This window comes from Aspergillus eucalypticola (assembly GCF_003184535.1).
Source record: "Aspergillus eucalypticola CBS 122712 chromosome Unknown BO83scaffold_46, whole genome shotgun sequence".
NCBI classification, from domain to species: domain Eukaryota; kingdom Fungi; phylum Ascomycota; class Eurotiomycetes; order Eurotiales; family Aspergillaceae; genus Aspergillus; species Aspergillus eucalypticola.
In genome coordinates this window covers 134933-147528 of record NW_020290320.1, presented here as the reverse complement: position 1 = coordinate 147528, position 12596 = coordinate 134933, and the positions used below count along the sequence as shown (strand labels likewise).

Sequence of the window (12596 nt, the reverse complement as noted above, 5' to 3'; positions counted from 1 at the left end):
CATTCTGCCATTCATTCATGTTGGCAGGATGGTCATGTTTTGTTGCGCAGTCCCTGAATATGGCAGTGATGGAACGTGCCGTGTGAACGATCGGCCCATGCTGGGACAGTCTACGCGGTCTTCAGGCGGCCGCAGGTAGCAAACTTGCATCCTGTGACTCAGTAACTGTACACTGGTCATCACATAGTTAAGCGCTGAGTAATGTGTCATCAAGGCCAAGGGAATCAAGCACATCCAACTCGGTGGAAGCTACGATTCCCCACATATAGACTGGATATGGATGTATGAGTTCTGACCTCCGGCACTACAGTCGCCAAACGTGATTCTGGCAACAACAATTATTCACTGCGATTGGGTCAGGGCATCATCTACCTTGGTGATTCCGCGTAAATCAGCAATGAATGCGGCAGGTGCGTATTTGCATCTTTTCTAACTCCTTCGGAATCCAACGTATATGGCTCATTGCCTATTTCCACGTTAATATAGTAATAGCTTTGGATATTTACTAATCACCTGAAGGAACCACTTCTGTCAGAATTGACCCTAGCAACATGGACAGAGGCATCTTGAGCAATCTGGTTGGCTACGCAAGAACCCGTTGACGATGTGCCGTGGACACCGATATATGACGAGGAAGATAATAAATCTGTGATCTGCATTAGCTGCGGGGGTTCCTACTATTTACCTCGTATTCAGACCCTGCTGATAGGCTATGACTCATCTCACTACCAGATTGGTTATGCTGGTCGCCTCGAATGATGCAGCCTGGGTTTAGTGGCTTCGGGATTTGGTATCGGATGGCTCCCCGTCGGACTACGGAGCATCATCTCCGGGATCTTCACATACCCGTCCTATCATCAAGAATGTCACCAACCTTGTGACCCTATGTTGGGCTATGCTAGGTACCACGTTGCCTTGTTATTCAATAGGTAGGATCTGTTTGCCGACTCAATGCAGGATCGGCCGTGGCAGGAGTCCGATTGTCGGGGCTGCACCTCGGCCATGCTTCTTAAACCCCCCACTCGACGAAAATATCACAGCACACCTGATCCTCCTTACTCAGAAGTGCGTCCCCTAATTCCGGTCGTATACTCAATATGGCATCAGCAGGTTCGGCCAAAGCTCGACAATATTGGCTGGATGGCCTGCGAGGCATGGCTGCGGCTATTGTCGCCTGGTTCCACTTCACGGTGGGAGAAATGAGAGCTCCCTATCGATCATTCTGGGCTGTCCCCGCGGCTGAAAATCGCCGCTTCTTCCAGTTACCGCCGTTTCGCTTACTGTTTGCTGGACAGTCAATGGTTCTTCTCTTCTTTGTCATCTCAGGCTATGCCGTGTCGACCTCCATCATACGACTCCGTGATGATGCTCCGGCTCAATTCTATCGAAAACTTACGTCTTCCGTCTTTCGCCGTGGTTTCCGACTTTACATTCCAGTTTTAACTCTTTGCCTCATCTCCCATTTGTCTTATTACATGGGCCTGATTGACTGGACGCCGGGTGATCAGGAGGGCTGTCCTGGAGCACAGCCCTGGTCAGCGCTGCAACCTCATCTCAGTTGTCTTGCCATGACCTTCCTGACAACTCTTCAATTAAGCGGGCCGTTCTATGTGACAGGGTATAATTTCCACTTGTGGACAATCTCATACGAATACCAATGCTCACTGGCGGTTTATTTGGTCCTACTCGGCCTTGCATCCATCAGACCTATGGTGCGGCTGGTGACAATCACCTGCCTGAGTGCCACATTCATGTGGTTCGGCTCACCTATATTATCGGCCTTTCTTTCTGGTCTCATGTTTGCGGAACTCGATACACTGCGTGAAACGTCCTGGGATTTATTGACGGCTGGACAGAAGAGAAAACCGACCACCCTTGTCAGAAAATTTGCAAATCTCCTCCCCGGTCTACTCTTCGTGAGCGGGATTTATTTCTTGTGCCTCCCACAAGATTCAACCTTTCCACCAGACTTCTCGTTTCAATCCTCCCTCGAGCTACCGTTCTATGTAGATCCCGAGATCCGCATCCGGGGATGGCACGCTATTGGGGCGATCCTCGTTGTTGGAACGCTCAGGCATCTTCGATTCCTGCGGATTCCGCTAGAGACTCGTCTAGCGCAATTTCTCGGGATGATTTCTTTCTCACTGTATCTGTTTCATCCTTTATTTATCATGATCGTGCGCAACCGCATCCTGCAGGCTGTGTGCCATTATCTGTGGGGGACGGATTTCTGGCAGACGCAGCAGGATGAGTCCGCCTGGCATGTAATCATCCTGGCGTGGACTGCAGCTGCATCTGTTCTCTTTCCGCCGTTAATTCTGGCGTCTATGTATATGTCCAAGATTGTAGACCGGAAGTCGGTCGCTTGGTCATATCAAGTGGAAAACCTCGTCAGCCGTGCCAGCAGGTGACCGTAGTGGATTTTCGGATACACACTAGAACTTGTTTTGTTTTATTTAGGACTACTTTGAAGGCTATTGGCAGGAGGGGTGGCTTTGAATAGGGAGCAGAAGATCTTACGTGGGTTGGCGTTACTCGGCATTCCCCCGCAGCATGAAGATCATCACCTGATTTAGTAGATCTGCACTAATCAACACCTGCCTTTCTGATGCATTAGCTGCAGACAGCGATCATGATTAGCCAGCCTTGTCAGCACAACTGGGTTACCCCTTTTAACTCACTTTTCATCCTCCCACTATACTCCCAGCCCGGTCAGCATAACTCTGAAAGTAGTTTCCGTGCCTGAAATTGCTGATCAATGGATACTATGACCGACGTTGTCAGCACAGGCTCGTAACCAACTCCGAGGTGCCGAATCCGCGTCCGAGCAGGAGCCGCACATCTGGCGTACCAAACTGTAAGCTGACAGGAAGGGCTCGGCAGAGGATCGAGCACAGGGGCAGTGCGTCAGGAGAACCCAATAGTTAATGGAAGGTGAAGCAGTCAATACGATGGCCTGGTCTTCAGTTAGATCTGCAGTGGCCAAGTACGGCTATGCGTCATCGTTGGGGCTTAGCATACAGACTTGGTCTACTGGAATGAACCGTTTTGAACAGAACCAAGCTGGATATCCAGTCGCGTCCTACTGGACTCCAATTAATACACCTAGGAATTATTGAGGGTATACTGTGCTCTCAAATAGCTGCTGCTACCACAATGCGGCGCATATTTTTCTCGTTTATACTATCTCTTTCGCTCCTCTTCATCTTCTACAAAACCAAGCACATCGGAGACTACACCAGTCGAGTTGCCACGCCTGGATTGGACCCGGGGAAGCATATAACTGTATCCCGCACAAAACCCGACCGATTTCGTCCCCTCAGACTGACAGAATGCACTGACTCAACCCCCGGATACTATGCACCATGTATGGCTCGGACACTACGGAATGTAGTATCCGCTGAGGAGCTGATCTACCCTGCCTTTACCATAAGCCCTCCAATATTCGCTACATCCCGTCCTCGCGATGCAGAACGGTGGTGGAACACGACGTGGATGATGTGGGAACGGGCTTATGAGATGAAAGGTCGAGTGCGTTATCCTGAAAAGCACGGTCAGATATATGTGAGCGTACACATCCCTGCCCAAGAGACAGATACTTATATTGCAGGTATTTGAAAATGTTACCTTATCTCCCTCTACACCCTTCGACAAATGGATCATGCAAGCCTGTATGTCCGGCCTCGCCACAACCTCTCATGTTGTACCTAGCAGCGACGAGCCCACTCATGACAGCGTGCTGCTGGCAAACTTCCCAGACTCGTGGTCGATGCAGCACTTTCTCGACCGTGGCATGCGGGCAGTGGCTCAGTCGCGGGACCACCAGACCAAATACGTAGCTACTGGACGCGAGGGACACAATTCCGTTGAGGAGTTTTGGTCATACCTCGGATATCCCGCAGACCAGGTGCTCCATAGCGATACAAGCTTTGTCGCATCGCAGCTTATATGGAGTTGTCGTGCACCGCTTATCCATCCGTGGCTGACACAGAGATCTCTTTCTCTCCTCAGTCCTGATAGTCTTCAGCCAGTGGAAAAGGCAGATCGCAAAATAATTCTATACATGACGAGATCGAACGGACTGATCCTCAATGCTGGCAGAGAAGTCCTTAACGAGGATATTCTCCTGGCAGATATCCAATCACTTCTCGATAAGAGAGGGAAAAGAGAAGAACTTAAAGTCTTCAACCACAAGGATTTCCCCAGCACTGACGCGCTGATGCGCTACGTTCATCAAAACGTGAAAGCAGTGATTGGTCCTCACGGAAGTGCTCTGCATAATTATTTCTGGGCTGCAGAGGATACGCTGTTGATCGAATTTATGCCCACGTCCAGACCGGACTTTGCTTTCTATGAGGCCGCAAGCATGCGGGATCAACCATATGCGGTACTGATGATAGATCCGGTGGATGATCAGCATAACATGGAGGTGGATGTACCTGCTGTGCTCGAAATCTTGTCGGAGAGGTTGGACCAGCCTCTGGAAATGGGGGAGCGACTGAAAGTAGCGTATGATTGGGAGGCGGAAGAGCTGGGAGTCAATTAGCTTGTTCCTGTATGTTATACCCGGATTACCCGAAAGTAAGTTCGGTTGTCATACAGTCTAGGCGTCTTTATGTTGTTTTGGGTTTACGTTTTCCTGTTGGTGCTTGGTCTGAGCCGTGGATACCATTTCGTCTGTCTCGTCACCCACTTGCTCTGTTCGTGGTGAATGCCAGATCCCTTGAGTATAAAGCTTATGACACCCATATGGCTTGGCCATATCACGCACATGGTTTACTGTATGAACATCAACTCCCAGCTGTAAGAGCTAGAGAATCAAACAACTACCTTCACATCCTAAAGCGCCTGCTCTTGGGTCAATGGAACACCCCACTGCCATAGTAGTCGGTGCGAATCACATTGCATCTTCTCTATCCGTCTCTAACTACTCAGCAAACAGGTGGTGGTGCCGGCGGCGTCGCTGTCGCAGCGCGCCTCGCCAAAAAGGGCTACAAAGTGACAGTGGTGGAGAAGAACGCAGACATCGGTGGACGTTGTTCTTTAATGCAAGAGAATGACTACGTGCGTCCCTCCATATATCCCAAGATGATACTAACATCTGTAGCGCTTCGACCAAGGCCCATCCCTCCTCCTCATGCCGTCCTTTTTTCACCAAATGTTCCACGACCTAGACACCTCCATCTCCGCTGAAGGCATCACACTGCGCAAATGCGACCCTAGCTACCGAATATGGTTTCCGGATCACGACCATATCGACTTATCCACTGACATTCCTTTGATGAAAGAGCAAATAGAAGCCTACGAAGGACCACATGGATTCGAAGGATTCCTACACTTCCTGGTTGAATCCGGTCGACACTATACCTTGTCCTGTGAACATATCCTGCACCGTAACTTCGCAACCATCTGGAGTCTACTTAGATGGGATCTCCTCCTAGCTTTACCCAGACTCCACGTCTTCGAAAGTATATATACCCGTGCGAGTCAGTACTTTCACTCCGATAAACTCCGCCAGGCGTTCACGTTCGCCAGTATGTACCTGGGCATGAGCCCGTTTGATGCTCCAGCGACGTACTCTCTGCTACAGTATACCGAGATGACAGATGGTATATGGTATCCTGTTGGTGGATTCAGAACCGTACCTTCATGCCCTCTTCCCTCTCTACTATCAATGACCCCAACTAACAGACATATAGATCCTCGACGCCCTCGTCAAAATCAGCATCCGCCACAACACCACATACATCCTCAACACGCCCGTAACCTCCATCGCCCTCAGCGACGACCACAAGCACGTAACGGGGGTGCATCTCTCCAGCGGCAAATTCCTCCCACCAGACATCGTAATAATCAACGCCGACCTAACCTACGCATACAACAACCTGCTCCCGAAGACCATCTACAGCGAATCCCTCAAAAACAAACCCACCTCATGCAGCAGCATCTCATTCTACTGGGGTTTGGACACCACCCTCCCGAACCTCCAATCCCACAATATATTCCTCTCTCCCTCATCAAAATATAAATCCAGCTTCGACGCTATATTCAAAAAACACCAAATCCCCGAACATCCCTCATTCTACCTACACATCCCCAGCCGAATCGACCCCTCAGCTTCACCACAAAACACAGACGCTATCGTCGTCCTAGTACCCGTCCCTCACCTTCTCTCCCCAACAACATTCTCCTCTTCCTCCTCATCACCAACATCCCCATTGAACCCCCACAACGCAACCGCCTACTGGCACACCACTGCCCAAAGAATCCGCGCCCTGATCCTCTCCACTATTCACGACCTCACAGGCAACGACATCGAACCACACATAGCATGCGAAAGGATTGAAACCCCACTGACCTGGAAAGACAAATACAATCTGGATAGCGGGGCGATACTCGGCCTGTCGCATTCGTTTCTCAATGTCTTATGTTTTAGACCCAGGATTCAGCATGAGAGTATCCAGGGGTTGTTTTTTGTTGGGGCCAGTACTCATCCTGGGAGTGGGGTGCCGGTTGTGCTTGAGGGGAGTGGGATTGTTGTTCGTGTTATTGAGGAGTGGGTTGGGAGGGTGAAGAGGGGGGATATAGGGGGAGGGGTAAAGGGGGGATTGGGTAGGAGGGGGGTGTGGGTTGGTGTTGTTGTTGTGGTGGTGGTGGTGGTGGTGGTGATGATGATGCGGGTGGAGATGGGGATGGGTGAATGGTTTTGTAGGCTTGAGGAAGCGTGGATGGAGAGCGGCGATGAGTCGACTTGGCGAATGTTGCTGTGTGCTATTCTGGGGATTGGGCTGGTGCGGAATTTGTGTCTTGCTTGTACCGGGGTACCTGCTGAGTTGTAGACTCTCCTTTTCCTGGGTGGTGGGGGTAGGCAGAGTGTGACTGTGTCTGTCTGTGGTATCATAGGGTAGCTTTATCGATGGATATAGCAGGATCTTTAGAAAGTTTACATAATGTAGTTGGCCATGTCATTGGCTGATTCAATCCGCTGTAGGACAATTGTATGTTCAGTGCGATTGTTATATGTACATTTACTCAATATTACGATTAAGTACACTATATTCATACACCTTTCAAAATATAGATCCGAAGGGAATATATACCACATCAAGCATCTCGCGTGCCACGTTCATACTTGAAACCGTGTACCACCCATCTAGAATAGACTCAGCGCAACCATTGCACCGACTGCCGCGAGGACCGATCCCTCCATCACGCGCTCACCATACCCAGACGCGGCACTCTTCTTCGTGCTGCTGTCTCCACTGCTGCTGCCGCCGGTGCTACTGGCTCCGGAGCTAGATCCAGAGGCTGTTGCCGAGTCCGACATCTTGGTTCCAGCCGTCATGTTCAGGCCAGTATCCTGCAGGTTGTAGAGAACGGTGCTGTTGCCGGAGAGCTCGATGGTGTCTGACAGACCGCTGTCGCTGGTGTACACATAGGATTTGTCACCCTTGTCGATAGTTCCAGCCGGGGCAGGGTAACACTCGATCGTGATGTCCTTGTACTGCGCGTAGAAGTAGCCGTACTCCTTGATATCCGTGCTGTCCCAGTCGATCAGACCACCAGCCCATTCAATGGTACCCAGTCCTTCGGCTTCCGAACCACCAGGCCAGATGGACATCTCCAGCCGAGACGGCGTCTGGGGGTACTGGTAGACACCCGAGGTAGCGTTGTAGGTGGAGTTCTTGGTCAGTGTGCGCATCACGGTGCCATCGATGAGCCATTCCAACACGTCGGGCTTCCAGTCGATGGTGTAGGTGTGCCATTCGTCAAAGGTGTTGCCGTTAGACACGGCAGCGTTGACTTCATTGGTATCTGGAATTGTGAGTTTGAAAGACGAGAAAGACAAGCTGCGAACATACAGTTTTCTACACCCTGGAAGTAAAAGTTGGTCTGCGCGCTCGACAGATTGTATCCAACCCATTCAAGGTCGATCTCATCAAAATCATCCGACATCAGAATGAAACCCGTCACGACACCTTGCGTCCGGCTGCTCTTGATCTTGGCCGACACCTTCCCATACCAGATGTAATGGTTGAGGGCGTACAGACTGCCCGTCGTGCCGTTGGGCATCGTCAACCACAGACTCTCATTCTTGATCTTGGGGTAGCCGCTGTACACCCAATCGTATTCGGACGCGTTACCAAGATAGTGGTCGTACAGGACTGCGTTGTCCATGCTTGTGAACGAGTAGGTCTGGTTCTTGCAGATGGGCTCGGGCGTGCAGCTGTCGAGCGAGTACGATTCAAGAGGGTTGCAACCTCCCAGGCAGTAGGTTCCTACACCGCATTGTCCACCTTGAAGATAATATGTCAGGATATGCGTGAATTACGAGGCATGGTGTGCTCACTGTAGCAGCACGGGTACTCTTCCGGACACTTGCTGTCGGTGCTGCAAGTCGGGGCAGAGGCCGAGGCGGTGGCCGCAGCCAGACAGGCCACGAACCATGCAGGAATGTGGCGCATATTGGGTCCGAACAAGAATGCTATGCCGCAGTCAAGGGGTGTGGCAGAGGACTGCCAAAAAAGGACTGCCGGGGAAGAATACACTGGGTACAGTGAAAAGATGAAACAACAGCGTAGTTTCAGTAGCAAAGGAACGGCGGGTTCAGCATTATATTGAGGGAAAATCCCGCATGTCATTGATTCCCCGAACCGACCGGTCAAAAGGGGGAACGTGTGGGACAAGGCGACAGCCAAACGATAGCAGACCGAAAGCCCGCAGATATCGCTTAAGCATGATGAAATTGGATAATCGCATACAAATTTTATGAGTAGGACGGACCAACTAACCCGAAAAGTATTGGTGAACAGTGGCAATGACGAGTGGTATCACTTTTATGGGTACACTAAATGTCTTGGAGAGGCCCGCTGAAGATAACATGTTGATGGCGCTCGGCGATACCATGGTAGAGACGGGTCATATTTAGGTCAGGTCACCGGGGGGTCTCATCACAGTAATTCATAAGCGAGCTCGCAGCCCTCCATATCCGCTACGCAGGGACATTTGCACTTCATTGTGACCTTCCCCGGTGATCGTACGTCAGAGCAATTGGATCAAATCTGCACGAATGGCAGTTCTTCATGCTGGGGAAATTGTTTCACGTCTGCCGAGGGCGACCAATCCGAGCTAGGCAGCAGGATTCTCCTGCGCCATTGTTGGGTCAAGCTTTGCTAGTGCCAGCGCTAGTACAGACTAACTAGCGCCATCCCAGGGGTATTGCGCGTCCCCGTCATTTGTTATCAGAAAGCGGTGATCATTATTTAATTCTAAACAGCGGCGTAGGAGATGGACTGATATGGCATGTAGCCCCTGCGCCATGTTATTTCGCAGAGTGTTCGTCTCGGTCCTGCGTAGATCAACGGGGCGCCGAGATCGAGTTGTCCGCTTCCTGGGGAAGTATTTCATGCCGAAAACAGCCGCTATTCCGAACGGCTTGCATTTTTCCACGGTGGGTCTGGTCGTCGGACTTTATTGGCGATGATACTTCAGTATTTATCCATGTCTCACCCAGGATCAGCTGGTCAGAAGACGTCCCTGATTCTCTGGTGTTCTTTAGTTCCCGCCCGAATCCGGTCACACCGTTAGCGAGATGACCCTGGAAGAATATGCAGCCGGGGGATGTACTAAGTAATCATTCACCGTAGTGGGCCAAAGATCTCCTAACACCAATTGGGTGAAACTGAGCAAAGCCATGCCTGATTCATCCACGTTCTTGACTCCTCGTGCACCCCCTTGTCAGCTTTCCATGAATCATAATTCAGACCAGCTAGGAACTCCGGATGCGATGCCGAAAGCCGTCCCAAAGCTTGGCTAAAGCTTGTCTCAGCCATAAATTCAGTCAGTTCCTGATGTCTCACAAGCGTTCACTGACCGTGGAACCCAAAATAACTAAGACATGTTCTACCCACGCTAGTTCGGCCTGTCATAGGCAGTGCTGAAAGACAGAGTGGCACGTGTTTCGCTTCCTCCGATCGATCGTAAGATGCTGCCAGCTGTTAATGGCGCTAAAACGCTCTTCGTTCGTCCACTCAAGGTATCCAGTTAAGGGGTAATATAGAAGATGAAATATAACCAGTTCTGAAGGAAAGTATTGCTACTCGGAAACCAGTATCTTCTTCCGATGCACTAGTAAGTTGTGGGGAACCAGAAGACGCCCGCGCGTCTCCAACCAGCACCGCATCCGCTCATTTCTTAGGCTGCAACTATTTCTTCGAGATACGCCCCTGGTCAGCATTCCCAGCAATTATTTGGCTGTGTAAGGGGAAGACACACCCCTGTGTGGTTTATACGTCTTCTTGTCTGAACTTTCGCTCTCGGGAAGCGACTCTGATACATCGAGAGACACGCCTCTAACGACTCAAATATTCGAGCCATCGCAATCCCATATCGAACCCGGTAAACACCGGGCTTGAAGTGTATGTAGTAGGATAGCCATGGGGCATGGATATTCGGTTTGTGTCATTGAACGATGGAAAGCCAAGGACGGGGTAGACGGAGATGGAGATGAAGTGAAGGAAGGAAGGGATATATCAAAAAAAAATCGTCGCCCTCGTGACTCGATCACCTGCGGATCAGGTGATTCCTCATACAAATTCTACCACACTCGTGTCCAGCTATGGTACTTCGATCTTTAAGATCCTATGACGATGCAGTCCACTATCCTTCATGGGCTAAACCTTCTATTCTCAGAGTTCAAAGAAAGTACCACAAATTACCAGCTCGGACAAGCCATGACCAGGGATTTTCTAACCCATGGTGAGCACGGTGCAACGGAGGTACTAAAGTTTGCTCAACGTGTGCCATGGCCAGCACGTCCATCCCTATGATTTTCCCAGATGTGTACTGACAGCTGGATGATATTGTCAGAAACCTACAAGCTGAAACAACATACTGGGAGTATGGGCACAAGCTTTACAAAAAAGACATGGGCGCTGTTTGCTGCTGAAGCTGATGAAGACAACGAGGTGTGAGGAATAGCTATCGTCAGCATCCCGCCAGTTGATGAGCAACTTCATCTGACTTGATCGCTCACCCAATTGGGATGAAATGTCAGATCGGCCACAAGGGAATGTCCTCAACGCTTTTGTTGGTACCAATTTCTGTTGGATCCACTTACCCTCCGCATGTCCCCGCAACCACTTAAGATCGGGCATGCGGCTGACGGCCCGGAATAAACTCTCAACGTTGAACGCCGTCGCTACAGGTTTATTGCTGGTTGCAAGTGGTTGTCTATCCAGCTTACCCCTATAACGCTTCAATCTGCTGTTCTCATCCTTGGGGAATAAACGTTGTCCTTAGCGCTTACGGCCCAACAGCTCTAGTTGTCGGCATATCGGCATCCCATTCTTTCCGACCGTCAGATTATCAACCAGTGTCCCAGGACATTCATTTTAGAGCATTTCGACCACACCCGAGGGAATATTTGCAACAGAATCGCGTAATCATGATTATACCTCTTACCACTCCCGAAGTACCACCACAATTCCTCAAGTCGGCGTTTCTCGTCGGACACATCCCCCAGCGCATTCTGGCAGCTGAACCGCGCGTGTCCTACACTCTGTACATCCCTCCCACCCATTACAATCCAGACCCTAGCCGCGCCTCTCAAGAAAGCCCTTACGACAAATCCAAACTTCCCTTGCTGGTCAATATCCACGGTACGAGCCGCAAAACCTCCATCCGACCTGAGCAGGCCTTCTTTGCGGAATCGACACCCTGTGCCATCCTCGCCCCGCTTTTCCCCGCGAACATCGATGGACCGAATGATCTCGACTCATACAAGGTGCTGCGTTCAGCGACACTGCGCTCTGATCTTGCGCTTCTGGCAATTCTAGATGAAGTGGCTACAGTATGGCCTGGAATTGACACAGAGAAGGTCTTTTTAGCGGGGTTTTCTGGTGGAGGGCAATTTGCGCATCGGTTTCTCTACGTGCACCCGGAGCGACTAGCGGCCGTGAGCGTCGGTGCCCCGGGCAAGGTCACGATGCTTGATGAGCAACTGGCATGGCCAAGTGGGATTGCTAATTTTCAGGAGATGTTCGGTAAAGGGCTAGACAAGGATATGATGAGAAACGTGCAGGTTCAGCTAGTCATTGGAAGTCAAGACGTGAAGGTCCATGGGGGAAAGGAGTTCTGGGAGTGGGCGAAGAAAGTGATGGCCCAACGAATGGCTGCGGAAAAGGCATCCGAGAAGGACAGTAGCAAAGAGAAGATGGGAAAGCGGGAGGTAGTGATGATGGACCAGGGACGATCGCAGTCGCTACAGCAGTTGCAGAGTAGTTGGAAGGCAGACGGTATTGAGGCTCAGCTGGACGTGGTGGATGGAGTGGCACATAGCTCGGTGGGAGTGCAGGAATGTGTATTGAGCTATCTGCAGCCACTGATACAAAAGCGCGGCTGAGGCCGGATGGCAAAAATGGAGTAACCAATCTAAATGGTGGGATATTACCGATTAGAGACTATGCCAACACTCGGAAGTGTATGTCGGGAAATGGCCGGGGATCTCCTGACGCGGGGATTCCCGTTCCCCGCATGTTGCTTCGCTTTTAGCGCGCTTATCAATCACCTTGCCTGTTAGCCCATTCACCAAGTCT

The 12596-nt window shown here is 50.7% G+C and overlaps 5 protein-coding genes across 5 annotated transcripts; 4 read left to right on the top strand and 1 right to left on the bottom strand.

The window, feature by feature from the left end:
- Positions 1-862: 862 nt before the first annotated feature.
- On the top strand, positions 863-2591 carry BO83DRAFT_383507 (acyltransferase family protein). Its single transcript, XM_025532482.1, has one exon. The coding sequence runs from the start codon at positions 1098-1100 to the stop codon at positions 2409-2411; it is 1314 nt and encodes a 437-aa protein (XP_025382265.1). The 5' UTR covers positions 863-1097; the 3' UTR covers positions 2412-2591.
- Positions 2592-3156: 565 nt separating this feature from the next.
- On the top strand, positions 3157-4546 carry BO83DRAFT_349950 (uncharacterized protein; the record flags this gene model as incomplete). Its single annotated transcript, XM_025528885.1, has 2 exons — positions 3157-3564; positions 3611-4546. 2 exons carry the CDS (start codon positions 3157-3159, stop codon positions 4544-4546), a joined length of 1344 nt encoding a protein of 447 aa, XP_025382264.1.
- A 316-nt stretch (positions 4547-4862) lies between these two features.
- Positions 4863-6976, top strand: BO83DRAFT_458928 (phytoene desaturase family protein; the record flags this gene model as incomplete). Its single annotated transcript, XM_025537151.1, has 5 exons — positions 4863-4890; positions 4943-5064; positions 5108-5641; positions 5700-6556; positions 6904-6976. 5 exons carry the CDS (start codon positions 4863-4865, stop codon positions 6974-6976), a joined length of 1614 nt encoding a protein of 537 aa, XP_025382263.1.
- Positions 6977-7153: 177 nt separating this feature from the next.
- BO83DRAFT_403972 (cell wall glucanase) lies at positions 7154-8465 on the bottom strand (the record flags this gene model as incomplete). Its single annotated transcript, XM_025533669.1, has 3 exons — positions 7154-7815; positions 7863-8297; positions 8351-8465. 3 exons carry the CDS (start codon positions 8463-8465, stop codon positions 7154-7156), a joined length of 1212 nt encoding a protein of 403 aa, XP_025382262.1.
- A 2836-nt stretch (positions 8466-11301) lies between these two features.
- Positions 11302-12584, top strand: BO83DRAFT_192143 (poly hydrolase). The gene has a single exon (XM_025526559.1). It carries the CDS (start codon positions 11447-11449, stop codon positions 12401-12403), a length of 957 nt encoding a protein of 318 aa, XP_025382261.1. The 5' UTR covers positions 11302-11446; the 3' UTR covers positions 12404-12584.
- Positions 12585-12596: the final 12 nt, after the last annotated feature.

Excerpts from the sequence above, each read along its gene's own strand:
- BO83DRAFT_383507 (XM_025532482.1), top strand. The coding sequence starts at position 1,098 with ATGGCATCAGCAGGTTCGGCCAAAGCTCGACAATATTGGCTGGATGGC.
- BO83DRAFT_192143 (XM_025526559.1), top strand. The coding sequence starts at position 11,447 with ATGATTATACCTCTTACCACTCCCGAAGTACCACCACAATTCCTCAAG.